This window comes from Nilaparvata lugens, chromosome 3 (genome assembly GCF_014356525.2).
Source record: "Nilaparvata lugens isolate BPH chromosome 3, ASM1435652v1, whole genome shotgun sequence".
Taxonomy (NCBI): domain Eukaryota; kingdom Metazoa; phylum Arthropoda; class Insecta; order Hemiptera; family Delphacidae; genus Nilaparvata; species Nilaparvata lugens.
The window spans coordinates 79700124-79721224 of NC_052506.1; the positions used below are offsets into that span (position 1 = coordinate 79700124).

The 21101-nt window shown below is 34.3% G+C and overlaps 1 protein-coding gene across 1 annotated transcript in view; it reads left to right on the forward strand.

Moving 5' to 3' along the window:
- Nucleotides 1-21101, forward strand: part of LOC111056664 — a 131211-nt gene that overhangs the window by 101591 nt on the left and 8519 nt on the right. The window contains exons 12-14 of the mRNA XM_039424744.1: nt 4181-4285; nt 6866-6991; nt 8798-8928. Of these exons, the coding sequence (XP_039280678.1) occupies nt 4181-4285; nt 6866-6991; nt 8798-8928 (362 nt within the window). The remainder of the gene's footprint in view (nt 1-4180; nt 4286-6865; nt 6992-8797; nt 8929-21101) is intronic.

Below are 21101 nucleotides of genomic sequence, written 5' to 3' on the forward strand. Positions count from 1 at the left end.
GTTTTTGACCTCATTTGGGGAGAGCATCCAGTCAGTCAAAGCTTCAAGCCTTGCCCCTGGAAGAATGTGGGCAACACAAGAAAACTCATTTGGCAGCAAGGAGCCCACACGCTCACGCAACCCCCTACCATGACTATCAGCCCACAAATGCAGTCTTCTATCTAAACCAAACCCACTAAGCGAACTGACATCTCTGCAGGCAGCATTAATCAAGGAGCATGATCTGCGGAAACTATTCAAAGCCAATTTCGCCAAACCAACATTCTTTCCCACATCTGTCAATAGCTTTTCATTCAATTTCAAATCATTTGCTAGTTCAGAGATCTTATTAAGAAACACATTTTTCTTATCAAGATTATCACTAATAATATTTCCCACCGCACCTGCCTTCACCGCTCTGCAGCTTGACAAGACAGCAGCAACAGAGTCCTCCCCTCCTTCTTTATCGTCTGTTTGAGTCCCAAAATCAATAGTTGTCTTATCATTCAACTCCATAATAATCCTATCATTAACAATGGACCGATCTATTGCAGCATGCCACTGCACTAACAAACGAGCATTTTCCTCAGACAATGCCTGCATTTTCCCCTTCAACTCCCCAACATTAACAGAACATTTATCACAAACATTATCAGAATTGTTTCCCTCATAGCAAACACTTCCATCGAAAGAGTGAAGTGAATGTTGTTCGTACTCAAATCCAGTAGACGGTTTACCCTTATTATCATATACTGGTGTAGAAGATAAGGCAGCTCCGGATGAAGCCAACAACGGGTCAATTGTAACTAGGTGGGGCGATCCCGATCAGTATCCTCATCAATGATCACTGATAAATCAACATGTTCAACCGTTTTATTATTACATTGCGGGGGATGATTATGTTTATGTGAAGCAGCAGAATCAATTTCTATTATTTTAGATATTGCTTTATTAGTTTTTAGAGACGCTTTGAACGACTTTGATAAACAACGCCATTGAATCTCACCAGAAAGATTCTCAAAAGATTTTCTATATGAAAAGTCACGGTAAATAAGCTTGGTGTTCCCTTTATTTGTCAGACTGAGAGTGAAATTATCCATTTCCCAATTGAGTAATTAAGCAGAAAGAGAACACTACAAGACGTGTCGTAAGTATAGGAAAATTATGCGTTATGATATTGTAGGCTACCTATCTTATAAAGCACACTTATTGATTTCAATCTACTATTGATTTAGGCTATTTAATATTGTGATATATTTTTATAAAGAAGGAAAGCAATAATTCTTAAATAGAGTTATGATACTGTGATTCAATTGGAATCACAGAAGGGTATTTAAAATGCAAGTGAAAACATAATATAAAGAGAAATATGAAAAGGAAAATTGATAACAACAAAAACAGTCAAGCAATATTAAGGTCCGTTAATTATCTATAGGTGTATACTGTCCGAAAACGAGCCCGTTGACACAACAATCACACTTTTCTAGAAAGAAAGTTCAGCCGATAAGATAAGAGATAGTGATCCACCACTCGAGTCCACCCTCGGTTCGAATCAGACACGAAGCCGGTTGAAAAGGAGACTCAGGTGACGGGAGCAGCCGAACTGTATCGCCTCTCTCCACGCCAGCATCCACATCCGTATCCTCCAATCACCAGATTCAGGCATTCGAAGCAATCACAATTGAAACCAAGATTACCACAGTGGAATAGTTTGTATCATTTTTGCTCATAAGTTGCGACACAAAGCAAATGGAGATTCCTTTCAATAACTGCTCACAATTCGGTTACCCAGATATAATTGGGGAAAATTCAATCTATTGCGTTCACGCAGGAAGGTCAAAGTTCATCTCAAAACAAACGAATACCATCAAAAGCCAGATTTCTTCAAATATCCGTTTAGGTTAGAAAATAGATTGACTGATGTAGTGTTAAGTTATCCAGTTCACTGCCGACAGTTTACACACACAGTTGCAGGGTATACTATACCTTCCCAGAAAAAACACAGATCGAATGGAATATGTTATAAAACAGGTAAAATATCACAAAAACCGAGACACTCCTCTGAGTCGACTTTCAAGTAGCCCCCAGTGCTACCAACCACTCTACCAACCACAATAATTACCATTCGAACAATACAGACAGTGAACTGAATCCAACTGTACTAGTAGTTCTGTGAACAGGAGACCTCGCGCAGTTGAAAACCACAGCCTCCTCTAATACTGTCCATCATAGTGAATTATTTCCTGTCCTGACGTGTCGGCGAGTTATCGGTGTGCAAACAACTAATGGCTGTTTGGGTTGTTGTATTGACAATAATTATTGGCCGAGCGAAGTGAGGTCTAAGATTCAAGTCGACGGTTTTACATTTCTCTTTATGTTTATACGTTCCGCATTTACGGCGAAACGCAGCAATAGATTTTCATGAAATTTGACAGGTATGTTCCTCTTTGAATTTCACGTCGATGTATATACAAGATTTTTTGAAATTTTGTATTTTAAGGATAATAAAAAAGGAAAAGGAGTCTCCTTCGAACGCCAATATTACCGTAAAAATCAGACAATAGAATTATTCATCATAAATCAGATGTCGAGTGGATTATTAATTGCATGCGTCATTGCATGCAATTAATATCTCAATGTAACTTGGCTAAAAATCAGCTGTTGTGTGGACTATCAAATGCAAGCAATGAGGCATGCAATTGATAACTCGAAATAGCATATTATTTTCTCCCGACTTTTCTCTGCTTTCAACTTGGTAAGTTTATTTATGATAGTAGCATAGTTGTTTTACAACAAATTATTGTCAAAAATAATATGCTACTTCGAGATATCATGTGCATGACTCATTTCATTGCTTGCAATAAATAGTCCACACGACAGCTGATTTTTCACCAAGTTGCATTGAGATATTAATTGCATGCAATTAATAATCCACTCAACAACGGATTTATGATGAATAATTCCATAGTCTGATTTTTTAAGGTAATATTGGCGTTCGAAGGAGACCCCTTTTCATTTTCTATCATCCTTAAAATGTGAAATTATAAAAAACCTTATGTACAGTAAAACGTCGACGCGAAATTTAAAAATCTGGTGTGGCGCACTCACACAACTTTCCTTGCCGTTATGAGAATTGATCACCTGACGCTAGTGTTCACGCGCATCACAAGTCTACTTATAAACAAAGATCTGAGCCAGCTGGTGACAGGACAATAACGCTGGAGACATGCGAGGTCTGCTATCTCTCCATAGTGACTGATTTAATAGAATCAACAGTTGCTAACAGTTCACAATTGGATAATCACATTTTCTCGAATTTCGAGCTTATTTTCAATTTTTAGGTGAAAATGTTGCTCAACATTAATTGCAGAGATTTTCTTTCTCAATCTTTTCCACAAGATTTTTTTTGTTTAAATTGTATCTGAAGCCTGATAATTGGGAATCTAAAATCAAACTTTGCATAGTTGGGGCGGAGCTCCTGAAATTTTTACAGATATGGGACTTGTGGCAGTTGATAGAGCTTATCAATAACTCTTTTAGATATGAATTTAATCAAATCGTTGGAGCCGCTTTCGAGAAAATCGCGGAAAACCCTGTTTTTGACAACATTTTCTCCATTTTAGCCGCCATTTTGAATTGCATTTGATCGGAATTGTTCGTGTCGGATCCTTATATTGTAGGGACCTTAAGTTCCAAATTTCAAGTCATTCCGTTGAATAGGAGATGAGATATCGTGTACACAGACGCACATACACTCACACACATACACACACACACACACATACAGACCAATACCCAAAAAACACTTTTTTGGACTCAGGGGACCTTGAAACGTATAGAAATTTAGAAATTGGGGTACCTTAATTTTTTTCGGAAAGCAATACTTTCCTACCTATAGGGCAAGGAAAGTAAAAAGGACCATACCTGTCAAATTTCATGAAAACCTATTGCTGCGTTTCGCCATAAATGCGGAACATAAAATTTATGTAATATAAACATAAAATTTAAATTTATGTAATATAAACATAAAGATAAATGCAAAATCGTCTATTTGAATCTTAGACCTCACTTCGATCGGTCAATTAGCATGGAGATAATTGTATTAGAATATGATAGGAATCCAATCCTCAGTCATCATGTTATTTTTATATAATGTATTGTCAATAGATAAATTATAATTCTAATGTATTCTATTTCATAGGAAAGTGGTTCAACTACGGGTTGATCTTCATGGTCATGTTATTGGATTTGAATATGTGGAAAAATCAGATTTTCTACTACCCGGCACGTTTTGGACAATATACAGGTATTTCCATCATATTAAAAGAGTTTGATTTTGTTTATTCATTTTTTATTTTGTTCGATTTAGAGTTTTTTTTTGTTTATTCCTGAAACTGTAAACCTCAAAGAATCAATTATCTTAATTAATGGAGAATTATTAATTATTAAAGATAGGGATCCGTTTATAAGGATATCAATTTATAGAGTTGAATGCTCAGTTTGCATGCTCATTGTCTGTTATACCACACAGTACATACGAAACTTGGAAACTTGAGTGAATAATTAACAGAAATTTCGCTTGGTTTGATTCAAATCCATGACTTATCCGGTAGAAAGTTGATAAAAGGTAGATAGCGTCAACTGCAATTTCCAGCCTACTACTTTTTTCTACGGAGTCTTTTAGTTCAATAACAAAATAAAACCCAACAAAAGTATCGTTATCTTTTTTTCTTATATTGTCAGAAAATTTGTAATATTTCAATTTTTATAATCCTAACTAGTATTTTTCTGTATTTATACTGGATCTTCCTTTTTCATATTTTCATTTTCCTGTCAATTACGATGTTCCGGTGATTCTTTCCAACTGGTGCATCTATTAATATTATGGCAAATTCTCTCTTTAGTTGGTAATTCTGTTTAATTGAGTGGGATAGCACCGTGGTAAAGTACTCTACCACAGCTTCTCACTCTACTCTACCACTATTGTGCTAATGAAACCAGTCTCGAACTAGTAGAGTAGAGTCGTACAGTATTGACATTTTAAGGTTAGTTCTGTTCACTAGACAACACACTTCACCTACTTTTTCAATTGTAGTGAAAACAGTTACTCGATCAAGTAAGTAGAGTAGAGTTAGTATACCAGTTACTCGACCACTAACTCTACTAGTGTAAAGCAGACTTATATGACACTTATTATACGTATATGTCTCTTACTGTTTCTGTACAAATACAGATATAATAAGCTGAACATCAGCTGATGAAAAGCGAAATACACGTGTTCGTGGTGCTTAAATCTGTACGCACCTTTTGGGTCTTCTTTCAATGAACAGATTTTAGTTCATATTGTATACTGATTACATCAATCATTTTATTGATCACTGTATAGTAGTACCATAGAAAAATAATAGCGTAAGTAGATATCCCATGGTATAGGACGTTTATGTTGCAACTTTTACTGTTATCTCAAGCCGATAGTCCACATAGTTCTTTCCCGTGAAGCTGTGTGACACTGGTAGTCTCTCATATTGTGCCGTTCATACACTCTCACTCCAACAAAACAGTAAAAATCGACCATAATCGACAGTAATCGGCTTGAGATAACAGTAAAAGTTGCAACATAAACTCCCTATACCATGGGATATCTACTTACGCTATTGTTTCTCTATGGTAGTACTCAGAGTGGAAGGTGAAGGATCTCTTTGCATGAGAACTGTAATAGTTATTTGTGCAACTAGTGCGCAAAGTGACAGTTTGCTGCACCGAAAGAAACGTTTATGCCCGAGCCGTAGGCGAGGGCGGAATGGCTTCTTGAGTGCAGCAGACGAACTTTGCTCACGTATTTCACATTAAACTTTTCCTACAGTTACCATTGAATATGAGAAGTGGTTGATTAAATGATTATGGGTAAAATAATGGCTGAAATCCATCAAATGTTTGTGTGTGTGATGCTGTTATTAATAACAACCTTAATTCATTTTAAACTTAATAATCCAATTGAAGTTGAAAATTCTCAGCCAAAGTTCTCATTTTTATTCATTCAAGAATCAGAAAAAATACAGATAAAACAAAAAATTCACATTCAAAATACACGCCAACAGCTTGTTGGCTGAACCGAGCTGCAAAATGGCTGAACCGACAAGCGCGCGACCTAGCGAGAAGAATCGTACCTAAGTTTGTTTCATCCAGCTAAAAATTACTGAAACACGATTCAGAAATTTAGACTTTTGCTCAAATTACCGAGAAAAATGCTCGATGTAAACTGAGAAATATTTATAAAAATAACATAGACAACAGGGAATATTTATTGTAGTATTGTTATGTTTTTTATTATTTCTATTTATATGAATATCGAACGGTAATCTTTTAACCTCAAAATTCGAATTTTATAATGTATATTTGCTACTTTTCTCATTTCTTGCAGTTGAAATAATAATTATCAATAGAAAAGAACTATTATTTATTATTAAATGATGAGAATTCGTAAATAATGATTTAGATGAACATTATTCTTGTTTTGGATTTCTAGATTAGGATTTTATCATAAATGTAGGGTAGCCATTGAAATGATTCTTATCTAAATCTAACCACAGTCATTGTTACCAACTTAATTTTTGTTTTTGTGCACCAACTATTTTGTGTTGCCATGTTGCAAATTTGGAGTGCAGAAAAATTTTTTCCCGCACTAGAGCGGAAAAGTGAATCTTTGCGTTCTGTAATCAGTGCAGGAATCGTCACTTTTCAAGGTAACTGTAGGAAAAATATATTAGTTTTTCTAAATATTTTATATTATTGTATTGATGACTGTATTATCTAAAGTTGAAAAATGTGTCTGCATGTGAACTGTGCGAAATGTTTGATTTTCTAAGTGATGTTCCCTCCCTTTCAGCCCCTGATGACAACAAGATTCGAACGGTGAATGACCAAGAGCTGCTGCAGACGGCCAATCGATCGCTGTGGACATGGCAGAGTCGCTCCCAGATCAATGAAACAACTGGTCTTCCCTACTTCACAAGTTAGTCCAGTTTCCCCTTCTACAGTCTTCCCTAATAAAGCTAGAATAACTTAAGCATAGTTTGGTATCTGTCAAGTACAAAACGTAGCAGAGCGGCTGTAAAGTAGAGTAAATAATAAAAATCTGGTGTGGTGCACTCACACAACTTTCCTTGCCGTTATGAAAATTTATCACCTGAAGCTAGTGTACACGCGCATCTCAAGTCTACTATTCAAAGATTTGAGCCAGCTGGTGACAGGGCAATAACGCTGGAGACACACGAGGTCTGCTATCTCTTCATAGTGAATCATTTAATAGAATCAACAGTTTGCAATTGGATAATCACATTTTCTCGAATTTCGAGCTTATTTTTAATTTTAAGTGGAAATGTTACTGAACATTAATTGTAGAGATTCTTATGCTCAATGTTTTCCACTCAATTTTTTTTTGTTTAAATTGTATCTGAAGCCTGATAATTGAGAATCTAAAATCAAACTTTGCATAGATGGGGCGGAGCTCCTGAAATTTTTACAGATATGGGAAATTTAAACGGGAAATTCCGAGTGGAAAAGATTGAGCATGAGAATCTCTACAATTAATGTTCAGTAACATTTTCACCTAAAATTGAAAATAAGCTCGAAATTGCAGAAAATGTGATTATCCAATTATTGCAAACTGTTGATTCTATTAAATGATTCACTATGAAGAGATAGCAGACCTCGTGTGTCTCCAGCGTTATTGCCCTGTCACCAGCTGGCTCAAATCTTTGAATAGTAGACTTGAGATGCGCGTAAACACTAGCGTCAGGTGATCAATTTTCATAACGGCAAGGAAAGTTGTGTGAGTGCGCCACACCAGATTTTTCTCGTTGAACATGCTATGGAATCGAGAGAAATACTTCAAATATTTTGTAGCCAGTAAATTAGACACTAGACACAAAATGATTCACTATAGCTTCCAACTCTTACTACACTATACATTTTCAACTATCAGCATTCCTTATAAATAAAATCAAAGATTCCCTCTGAACGATTGCTAAAAGTATGAAGTGGAGTACGCATTCTATCAAAATGCTAAACACAGAAAATGTACTCAGCTATTTCACTCTAGTATTTGAGCTGCGAGCAGTTGGTTTTCTTTGAAAAGAATTCTTTGCTGCACTGTCTATGGAGCGTTGTTACATTGCATATTTATGGGATTCCATTCTGTGGTTGGATAATAAATTTGAGTAAGTAAAAAATTCACGCAATCCTACAAAGTCAATAATTTGGTTGACTGGAGACTGACGTAAATCATTTTATTCAGAGTACTCAGCTATTAGCCTGTGTGATACAGTGAATCGTGAAAGATTTATGATGAATTGAACTTCCGGATCATCATCTCAACAATAATGCTAAAATTACAAAGAAAATGAAGCAGGAAATCATCAATTGGATAAAAAGCAATTATTTTTTTAATCTTTAAATTATTGTAACCGTTCTCTTTATTGTTATTTCACATCCTATCTACCCTTCCCTCAGCCCTGCCTATCTAAATACCTTTTTTCACTTTCCTATCACACACCCTTCCCTTTCAGTTTTACCTTACCGGTACCTGCCTATTACATGGGAAACCATAGTTGGCAAGGTATTCTCGCCCTCTTTCTTCCATCACACACCATTTTAGCAATATTGTCTTTAATGTGTTAATATCATTGTTATTGTTTTGTTGTATATTGCATTTTCTCATTGTATTTTTGTGCGTTGTGAATAAATTGAGAATTGAAATTGATATTGATAAACCTTTTAGAGCTTAATACCAATGTTATTAATGGTGTGTTTTTTACAGATGATTTCAAAATGAACTCGCAATATATGGGCTACCCGTTGCTATTGAAGATCACTGCCTTTATTCCATCTTGCCTTGCGATGACATTGTTCATATCGGTTATTATAATGCACGGTCGATACCCAGATCAGGTAAAGTTATCAATTCTATTATCATCACAATCTTCATCATATATTGAAACATTTTTCCACTTTTTGATGATGTAATTTTATTGAAAAGTAACAGTCAGCATGATATGGAATCTGAAAGTAGAAGAGCTCTTCAGAAACTAGAAGAATGGATGGCCTCAAATATGTTGGTACTAAATTACAATAAGACTAAGCAGATTCCATTCAGGACGGCTCGGGAAGCAGTATTGGATACGAGAGATGGAAACATAGGTTCAGCAAACGAGGCAAAGGTACTTGGAGTAGTGCTGGACTCTGAACTCTCCTGGTGACCTCATTTAGACCAGCTAAAAAGCAAACTAAACTCAGCAGCAGGGGTGCCCACAAGGGGGGGGCATGGCGCAATTTGCGCCATCAACATTTTTGGGGGGGGCATGATTTTTTGTATATTTTATGTCAACATTTTGAATTATGATTAAAAAATCAAGGTATTAATTAGAGATATCCTAATGTAGTTAATTTTTCCCACCTTTACAATGTTATATTTTGCTAAGTGTAACTCAATATAAAGCATAAGGACAATTGATAATATTTTGTATGCAGGAATTTTAGTAATTTTAAGCCTATGAGTTTGAAGGTAAATCTTTGACAAAAATAAATTATAACTTCATCATCCACTATTATTCTGATTTCCTTTGCTTCTTTTTAATTTTTAATGGTCAAGAAATATGCGATATTTTTCTCATTTTCACAGTCTCGCCAGTTTTTCGAATTAAACAGTAATGCAAGATCAATTTAGGGCAACTCAGCTTATAGAGCATGAAATTTTCTCTCAAGACCAATCGCAAGTTTCTATCATGCATTGTACTCATTTTAGAGACTCTTTAATAACAGTAGAATCGCAAGAAAAATGAGAAAATAAAGATCATTATTCAATTGGCTGTAACTTTTGAACGGTATTGAAAACAGAAGTATATTTCATGGAGTGAAAAGAGGAGAAAATTCATCACAACCTCGACCACTTTTTGGATTTTGCATCTGAAGTGTTCCACAAGATACGCAACGTTAGTAAAGTAAATTCGTATGGCTTTTGTTGGTGGGGAGTCCCTTTCGGGAAGGTCCCACCGCCTGAATATATAATTTAAGCCGTCAATGGGCCTTACGACTGTCATACTTCAGCCGGGACCGACATTTTAACGTGCCCATCCGATAACACGGGAGTGATCTGGTTAAAAAACGTTGCATATGCCAGACTGTGAGAATGGGGAAAATATCACAAATTTCTTGCACATTCAAAGTTGCGTATCTTGTGGAACACTCCACATATGAAATCCAAAAAGTAGTCCTGCGCGACCACTCAATTCATTGGAAATTTATTATCTTTAATATTATATAGAGAATGTTTTTCTCAAAAAATTCAAGGTTCTCGAGATTAAATGGAAAACTTAAAAAAATGTTGGGGTGAAGTTGCCTTCTGGTGTGTCAGCAAATTTCAGATTAGAATTCAGCGCCCCATGTATAGGACCATCGAAAAAAATTATTTCGGGGCTGTTTCCTGAAAAACGACCATTTGACTGGACTATAAGTTGTTATCCTATTATAATAGCGAGCAGTTTATGTACATCTGTTTATATTTTTCTATTTCTATATCTGGTTATCTGGCTATCTGGTTATTTATGTTCAACGGATCTCGGAAACGGCTCTAACGATTTTCACGAAATTCGGAATATAGTAGGTTTATGATATCAAAATTCGATTGCACTAGGTCTCATCCCTGAGAAAACTCCCTGAAGAACATGAAAAGGATAATTCATCCTTGGAAAAACAGATGATGATTTCGTCTGTGAATAAATCACAGACGAAATATATTTTTCGTAGTGAATAAATCAAAATTCGGGTAAGTAACAGTTTTGGGCTGTGCCTGTTAGTACTTCCCCAATCATTTTTAAGAAATGATTATCAATGAAATAAATCTGTTTATCAATGAATAAATAACGAGCAAAGCTCGGTGCCTCGATATTTGGTATTAATAGATAGAATTTACAAAATGTACTTGTTCAGATGATATCTTTATTCCAAAAACCAAAACCATTTAAAGATACATTTTGTTCGACTTGTGTTATTTACTCCTGTAATGTTAAAAAGTAAATACTACCAACAACACAACATCAGTGACAACCTATTCCAATTCATGATAAATATCGGGGCACCGAGCTCCGCTCTAGAGTACCTACAAAAGTATATAAAAATTATTACGAAAGAAGAAATTATAATAAATATTCATAGTTCATACAGAAAGGTTCTATCTAATCACAGTGGATTGAGATTAATTCGCAGAGGAATGCAAAAATTTCTCTCACAAAAGCATGTTAAATTTTAATCCTGATTCATGTCACGTGAACCAAATCACAGAAGACCATCTCAAAAAGATAGCTTATCTGATAGGTTCTACTGGAATTAATCAGGATTAAAATTTAACCGGCTTTTGTACAACTGTCACTAAGTACCTGATTGAATTATGTACAAAAGTTCAACAGCTGAGTCATAATTTTTTCTCAGTCCCACACACATGCACTCGCTCACTCACTTCCATCATCAACAGACGCCGAAATTATCAGCTGTTTTTCCAAGGATGAATAAATTCTTTTAATGTCCTTCAGCGAGTTTCCCCAGGGATGAGACCTGGTGTAATCGAATTTTCATATTATAAACCTACTATGTTCTGAATTTCGTGAGAATCGTTAGAGCCGTTTTCGAGATCCGGTGAAATACAAACATATAAACATCTAAAAATTTAAACATCAAAACATCTAAACAGAAATTGCTCGTTTAATAGTATAGGATTTAGAATACATAAACTTGCCGACATTATATATTGTATGAATAAAATCGTTCCAAATTTGTATGAATGTTTACCAAGATTGCTATGCAATATTCTTTTGCAATAAAGAATTATCAATGATATTATTATTCAACTTTTTATAAGTAACCTTAACATTTAAAAAGCAAAGCCTCCCTTACTTATCTTTTAATATCCTATTAAAATATGTGTCATGTAGTTTTTCCTGATGTAATGAAGTTCTTTCTAGTCTTCCCGAACAAGAACGGGTGCACTGCTAGTCTCAAAAATAATGTCAAAAAAATACTTCATTTCTATTTTAAAGAGATAAGAAACGATGGTATATATTTTTACAATATTATGAAAACAGAAAGAATTCCTCACAAGACCAAAGGTAAATAATGTCCTTTGGAAGATTAGAATGTAGAGGTGCGTACAGATATACGCGCCGCGAACATGAGCAATTCACTTTCAATCAACTGATTATATCTGTATTTTTACAGAAACGGTAAAATACAGATATAAAAAGCTTGGCATCAGCTGATTAAAAGTGAATTGCTCATGTTCGCGGCGCGTATATCTGTAAGCACCTTAAGATGTGAATTTTATTGTCATACACTGACTAATGTTAAAAACTAAAGAGTTGGGAGTTGGGCTTTGGGGGGGGGGTCATTACACATGGATTGGGGGGGGCATTACACTTGAATTGGGGGGGGCATGCGCCATTGGCCTTGGGGGGGCTGGGCACCCCTGCTCAGCAGTATTTGTTCTTAGAACCGTGAAGAAATTGCTGGATGCAGGAACGCTTAGAAGTGTTTATTTTGCTGTGTTCCATTCTCTTCTTTCATACGGTGTTATATTTTGGGGCAATTCAACTCATGCAATACATATATTTAGGATTCAAAAGTGGGCAGTTAGAGTGATGGTGGGTGAATCTATTAGAGCAAGTTGTAGAGATTATTACAAAGAGTTAAAGATTCTCCCACTACCAGGTGTATATATTTTAGAGGCTCTTTGTTTTATTGATAGGAATAAAGATAGGTTCAATACAGGAGAGTTGTTCCACTCATACAATACCAGATATAGACAAAACCTCAGAGACGACATTCATCGAACTGGTATGTATGAGAGGGGGGTAAAGAGTGCAGGAATTCGGCTTTATAATTCATTGCCAACACGCATAAAAGCTCTTACAGGTGAAAAGTTCAGAATTAAGGTGAGGGAGGAGTTGTTGCAGGTTTGTCCTTATTCCAGTGAGGAATTCTTTTTGCATTATAGAATGCAAAGATTGACGACTTAGATTATAATTGACAAATCCTTATACCCCTTTCATAGGTGGTCAGTGGGATGGAAAAATGAAACTGTAAACTAAACTGAAACTTTCTGAATTGTGAAGCTGATATTGTGATGGTTATCCATACTGAAAAAAAAGACTAGTAGTTTTCTAACCACAGATTTATTTTTTAAAAAACGAGACTAGAATATTAAAACCATCCATTTCTCCTTTATACGACCAAAAGAACTTTACTTTTCTTCACAAGAAGATAGAATCTTAACAAGTATCAAGTGAGCAGCTATTGTGAGGCATACTTTGAACGGTCTGCAGCATTAATTTTAGCATTTGTAACTTGTTTAATTATAATATTTTAGTAAATAGTTTTTGGAGCAATTTGGATTTTAATCTCTCTAGTCCAGTCAATATAGACATGTAAAAGGGGTTGTGCTTGCAATCTATATTGTTATGATTTTTCAATATATTATTATTTGGATACATGAGAGAAGTCCAAAACCAATTACGAAAGAAAGAAAGAAAGAAAGAAGAAATTATAATAACATTCATACAAAAATGTTCTATCTAATCACAGTAAATTGAGATCAATTCCCAGAAGAATGCAAAAATTTCCCTCACAAAGGCCCAGTTGCACAAAAGCCGGTTAAATTTTAATCCTGTTTAACTTTACGTGAACCAAATCAGAGAAGACCATTTCATAATAATAATAATAATAATAATAATAATAATAATAATAATAATAATTTATTTTTGTCAAAGAACAATTACAAAATTGCATTAGACAATGTCAGAGAATTAAAAAAAAAAACATTACATTAATAATTTGGGTGGAGACCCACTCAATACAAATTTATACCATCTAGGTAACTCATAAATAAGAAATATAATCTTATACACACATACTAGTAGGTCCTATAATATACAGTATTTTATAAGACAAACATTAATTGAAGGAGTTTTCATAAAATTCAGTCAAACTATAAACTGGGTTGTCACTTAGGAATTTGTTTATTGCCTTTCTGAAACTAGGATAAGGTAGATCTCTGACATATGATGGCAAATGATTAAAAAGTCTTATTCCCACATTAAAATGGCTTCTCAAAGTCCTTGATAGCCTTACTTGAGGAATATGTACATTTCTATAGCTCCTCGTATTATGATTGTGCACATTAATATTACAATCAAGGTTTCTTTCCTTCAATTTTATATACAAAAGCAACGTATATATATACACAAACAAATGACAGTCATGACTCTAGTTTTGACAAATAGCGGTTTGCAGTGAGCTCTCACATTTGAGTTAGTTACTATTCTTATCGCTTTTTTTGCAGAACCAAAACTTCAGACACCCGTGAACAATTTCCCCACAGAATAACACTGTAACTCAAGTGGGAATGAAACAAAGCATAATACACATTTAAAACATAGTTGAATGGAACATGATATTTTAGAGTCTTCAACAAATACTCGTATATAGACTTTGATAACTTGCTGCACAGTAAATCAATATGATCACTCCAAGTCAGATGGTAATCTATTTGTACTCCTAATAATTTGATTTTTTTTTACAAAATTGTTTGACAATTCATGTCTATTATTCAATGTGAATATTGCATTTTGCGTCTTGGATTCATTGAGGAGGAAACCATTTGCTTTGAACCATGAATTTGCCTTGTCTATTGTTTGATTAGCCACTCTGTTGAGATTTTGGAAATCTCTGTCAATAGTTAGGAAAGAAGTGTCATCAGCATACATTATGGTTTTAGAAGATGTTAAACACTTGGGTAGATCATTGATCATTACAAGGAACAACAGTGGTCCCAGAACAGAACCTTGTGGGACTCCAAATTTAAGATAAGAAATGGCAGATAGTTTTCCATTGACATCAACTATTTGTGATCTATTCTCCAGATATGACCTAAAAAATCAAGACACAAACCACGTACTCCAAAGTGACTCAACTTGTGAAGGAGTATTGAGTGATCGACACAATCGAAAGCCTTGCTCAAGTCACAGGCAGTCATCTGAGCAAGGCATTTATTCTCGAATGCTTCTATTATTTGATCGATAATTGTAAGAACTGCCCCTGTTGTGCTTTTACCCACCCTATAACCAAATTGGGAGTCACTTATAAGATTATAACTATCGAAGTAGGTACATATCTGAAGCTTCACAACATGCTCTAAAATTTTTCCGAAAATTGGAACTATGGAGATAGGCCGACTTATTTACGTACCGTGACTTATTTCAAAATAGTAAGTCACAATACATTCTGGTCTATACACGAATCTACAATAAATTACAGTACAACAGCTAATTATGCAACAAATTTCACATATTATGAAAACTTATTAATTACAATGAAGATTGAATGGAACATTAGAATATTGATAATATAGTATTATAATGCAACTACTGTACATAAATCAGCGGTGTTTCAACAATGAATAAATGATAACTTCAATGAATAAATATACACCCACTATAAAATTATATGTGTTGGGGTATAAGTAATTAGTTGCCTATTGCGTGTTATAATTACTATTTAATTTCTTCATGCAAAATTTCCTTTTGCTAGATACAGGGTGGCCCCAAAACCTCGTATTTTCGGCTCATTTTCCAGTTTTAAACTATTTCTGCCAAATCTAGTAATCGGAAAGAAAAATTTGCTCTCGCCTTTTTTTAAAATTCTCTACAACCTTGGGTACTTTTTGGATTTTTTATCTGAAGAGTTTCACAAGATACGCAACTTTGAATATGCGAGACTGTGGAAATGATTTACGTATCAAAAATTGTTCGCATATTCAAAGTTGCGTATCTTGTGAAACACTTTAGATAAGAAATCCAAAAAGTACTCAAGGTTGTAGAGATTTTTCTCCTCTTCCCGCTCCCATAAATCGTTTTCCTGATTCCAATACTGTTCAAAAACTACTGCTAACTGAAAAAATTATTATTTTTATTTTCTCATTTTTTCTGCGATTTTACTGTTATTCAAGAGTCTCTAAAACGAGTAAGATACATGATAAAAACTTGCGATTGGTCTCAAATGGTTTGGTAGAGAGTTAGTGGGGAGGATATTTTTAATATTCTTTCCAAAGAATGGACATTGATATGTCCAAAGCTCCGCCAATTTATGTAGATGCATAACAATATAATTATTTATAGTTATTATATTACAAATTACTTTTTCATATCATATACAGTTCAATAATTATTTTCTTAGTCTATATTATGTAAATTCATCTATAATTTTGCTGTATCGTAAGCTGCTCTATAAGCTACGTTGCCTTAAACCGATATTGCATGACTGTTTATTATCGAAAAACTGTCGAGACTGTGAAAATGAGGAAAATATCGCAAATATCTTGATTTTTTTAATCAAACTTATCTTACTCCACGATTATATTTTTACAAAATTCATTTACCTCACATGAAAGAGGAGATTCTGTTCTTCAAATCAAGACTAAGTACCATTTTTTATAATTTCGGGTTACCGAGATACACAGTTTTGATTATAGAAATTGGCCATTTTTCTGAGTATTTAAATAGGGGTTAAAATACACTAGAAGAGAATTTTTTTATTTTTTCATCAAATTTCAGTTATGATAAATGATTTTGATCCGCCTTGACGAGCTGAGAAGACTGAGCTGTAGTACGAGGAGATCTGATCATTCTGTCAAAAGTTATAAGTGTTAAAGTTTTCATCCTTGACGTATCCCGCCACTAGGAAATACTAAAATTAAATGTTTCTAACATCCATCCCATCAACCATCGTGAAATAACCATCGTGAGATGATTTCAGCCGAAATATTTATTTATTTGTTAGGAAGGCCTTGAAAAGGTATTATAATGAAAAATTTGTATTTTTTCGGCTGTAGGACATGATTTTCTATTTTTGGGTGTATTCCCCCTACCCCCACTACTAAATTCGAAAATTCCTAAGGAATCCTGTTCATAATGAATTGTTCTTTCACGTTATGTGTGGTTTTTTATCTATACTAGATAAATATCCAAGTCGTATAGGGTAGAAGTGGTAGGTTTGCATAATTTTGAAAACCCCTTTAAAATATCCCTTTTTTGAAAATTCGTAGCTCCGGAACCAAAAATGGTAGAATCCTGCGCGACCACTCAATTGGTTGAAAATTTTATTCTATTTAATTCTGTTGAGAATGATTTGTCTTGAGAAACTCGAGGTTTACGAGATAAAATGAGAAAATTGAAAAAAGTGCCCCTGTTGTGCTTTTACCCACCCTATAACCAAATTGGGAGTCACTTATAAGATTATAACTATCGAAGTAGGTACATATCTGAAGCTTCACAACATGCTCTAAAATTTTTCCGAAAATTGGAACTATGGAGATAGGCCGACTTATTTACGTACCGTGACTTATTTCAAAATAGTAAGTCACAATACATTCTGGTCTATACACGAATCTACAATAAATTACAGTACAACAGCTAATTATGCAACAAATTTCACATATTATGAAAACTTATTAATTACAATGAAGATTGAATGGAACATTAGAATATTGATAATATAGTATTATAATGCAACTACTGTACATAAATCAGCGGTGTTTCAACAATGAATAAATGATAACTTCAATGAATAAATATACACCCACTATAAAATTATATGTGTTGGGGTATAAGTAATTAGTTGCCTATTGCGTGTTATAATTACTATTTAATTTCTTCATGCAAAATTTCCTTTTGCTAGATACAGGGTGGCCCCAAAACCTCGTATTTTCGGCTCATTTTCCAGTTTTAAACTATTTCTGCCAAATCTAGTAATCGGAAAGAAAAATTTGCTCTCGCCTTTTTTTAAAATTCTCTACAACCTTGGGTACTTTTTGGATTTTTTATCTGAAGAGTTTCACAAGATACGCAACTTTGAATATGCGAGACTGTGGAAATGATTTACGTATCAAAAATTGTTCGCATATTCAAAGTTGCGTATCTTGTGAAACACTTTAGATAAGAAATCCAAAAAGTACTCAAGGTTGTAGAGATTTTTCTCCTCTTCCCGCTCCCATAAATCGTTTTCCTGATTCCAATACTGTTCAAAAACTACTGCTAACTGAAAAAATTATTATTTTTATTTTCTCATTTTTTCTGCGATTTTACTGTTATTCAAGAGTCTCTAAAACGAGTAAGATACATGATAAAAACTTGCGATTGGTCTCAAATGGTTTGGTAGAGAGTTAGTGGGGAGGATATTTTTAATATTCTTTCCAAAGAATGGACATTGATATGTCCAAAGCTCCGCCAATTTATGTAGATGCATAACAATATAATTATTTATAGTTATTATATTACAAATTACTTTTTCATATCATATACAGTTCAATAATTATTTTCTTAGTCTATATTATGTAAATTCATCTATAATTTTGCTGTATCGTAAGCTGCTCTATAAGCTACGTTGCCTTAAACCGATATTGCATGACTGTTTATTATCGAAAAACTGTCGAGACTGTGAAAATGAGGAAAATATCGCAAATATCTTGATTTTTTTAATCAAACTTATCTTACTCCACGATTATATTTTTACAAAATTCATTTACCTCACATGAAAGAGGAGATTCTGTTCTTCAAATCAAGACTAAGTACCATTTTTTATAATTTCGGGTTACCGAGATACACAGTTTTGATTATAGAAATTGGCCATTTTTCTGAGTATTTAATAGGGGTTAAAATACACTAGAAGAGAATTTTTTTATTTTTTCATCAAATTTCAGTTATGATAAATGATTTTGATCCGCCTTGACGAGCTGAGAAGACTGAGCTGTAGTACGAGGAGATCTGATCATTCTGTCAAAAGTTATAAGTGTTAAAGTTTTCATCCTTGACGTATCCCGCCACTAGGAAATACTAAAATTAAATGTTTCTAACATCCATCCCATCAACCATCGTGAAATAACCATCGTGAGATGATTTCAGCCGAAATATTTATTTATTTGTTAGGAAGGCCTTGAAAAGGTATTATAATGAAAAATTTGTATTTTTTCGGCTGTAGGACATGATTTTCTATTTTTGGGTGTATTCCCCCTACCCCCACTACTAAATTCGAAAATTCCTAAGGAATCCTGTTCATAATGAATTGTTCTTTCACGTTATGTGTGTTTTTTTATCTATACTAGAAAAATGTTCAAGTTGTATAGGGTAGAAGTGGTAGGTTTGCATAATTTTGAAAACCCCTTAAAAAATACCCCTTTTTTGAAAATTCGTAGCTCCGGAACCAAAAATGGTAGAATCCTGCGCGACCACTCAATTGGTTGAAAATTTTATTCTATTTAATTCTGTTGAGAATGATTTGTCTTGAGAAACTCGAGGTTTACGAGATAAAATGAGAAAATTGAAAAAAGTCTGAAATTTTGGGGGGTTTTGGGGGTGAAGCTGCCCTCTGGCGTGTCAGCAAATTTCAGATTCGAATTCAGCGCCCCAAAATACATATAGAACCGTCGAGAAAAATTCTTTCGGGGCTGTTTCCTGAAAAAACGACCATTTGACTGGACTAAAAGATATAAACATTATAAACAGAAATTGCTCGTTTAATAATATAGGATACAGTATAATCAGTAGGCTGTAGCGCAATCATCATAATATAACAAGTTATCAACCATATAAACTTTAACCATAAACTGGAAAACTCCGGAAAACTCCGGATTAGCGAGATTCTACTGTGCTTATTGTAAGAATAAATAATAGTATTGTATTGGTTGTTCCTGTAAAGTAACATTGAAAGTGTGTACCTAATATATTATCTTTAGTACTGTAATATCGGGGGACGGAGCTTCGCTATGGAGTGTAAAAGCATAGAAAATTTGTAACGAAAGATTGTATTTATAGGTTATATTTATTTATTCATTTTCTCAGTCGTACAGTTATTTTTACAGTTATGTGAGGAGGCACAACAGGCTTATGCCCAAAGCTGTCCTTTTTCAAATCAAAACTACAGTCCAAATCAAAATCTAGGTTGAGCTACTATCACTCATCAAAATAACAATTCATTCGCACTTCAAAAAACAAACACATCATCAATAATTACAAATAGATATACTATGAATTCGATTTAGAATGGTATTCTATGTTTGCTACAATATTTGTTAATATACTACGTACTATTCTACACTAACAGCATCTAGTTACTATTTTGGACTTTCCGAAGTAATTATGTTTTCTAAAAAAAGAGAAATAAACAAAATAAGTTTTTCGTGTATCAGCTGAGGAATATCCCACACATGCACTCGCTCACTCACTTCTATTACGGACAGACGACAAAATTTCCAGCTGTTTTTCCAAGGACGTATTTATCCTTTTAATGTCCTTCAGCGAGTTATTCCAGTATTGAGACCTAGTGCAATTGAATTTTCATATCTTAAACCTACTTTGTTCCAAATTTCGTGAGAATCGTTAGAGCCGTTTTCGAGATCCGGTCACATACAGATATCCTATACTATTAAACGAGCAATTTCTGTTTATATGTTTAGATGTTTATATGCTTGTATTTCACCGGATCTCGAAAACGGCTCTAACGATTCTCACGAAAGTCAGAACATAGTAGGTGTATAATATGAAAATTCGATTGCACTAGGTATCATCCCTGGGAAAACTCGCTGGAGGACATTAAAAGGATAATTATCATCCATCTCTGGAAAAACAGCTGATAATAATATTATTGCGTCGTCTGTTGATGATGGAAGTGAGTGAGCGAGTTCATGTGTGTGGGACTGTGTCAAAATTATGACTCAGCTGTTGAACTTTTGTAATAATTCAATCAGGTTCTTAGTGCCGGTTGCAAAAAAGCCGGGTTATTTTCAATCCTGACTAATTCCAGTAGAACCATCTTTTTGAAATGGTCTTCTCTGATTTGGTTTACGTGAAATTAATCAGGATTATTCATATTTAACTGGCTTTTGTGCAACTGGGCCTTAGTGAGGGAAATTTTTGCATTCCTCTGGGAATGACAAAATGTCTGCCTATCGCACTTAGAACATCAAGTGAGCCCCCTAATGACTTGATGCTGAAACTCCATTCTTGCGACGATAACTATAGCATTGA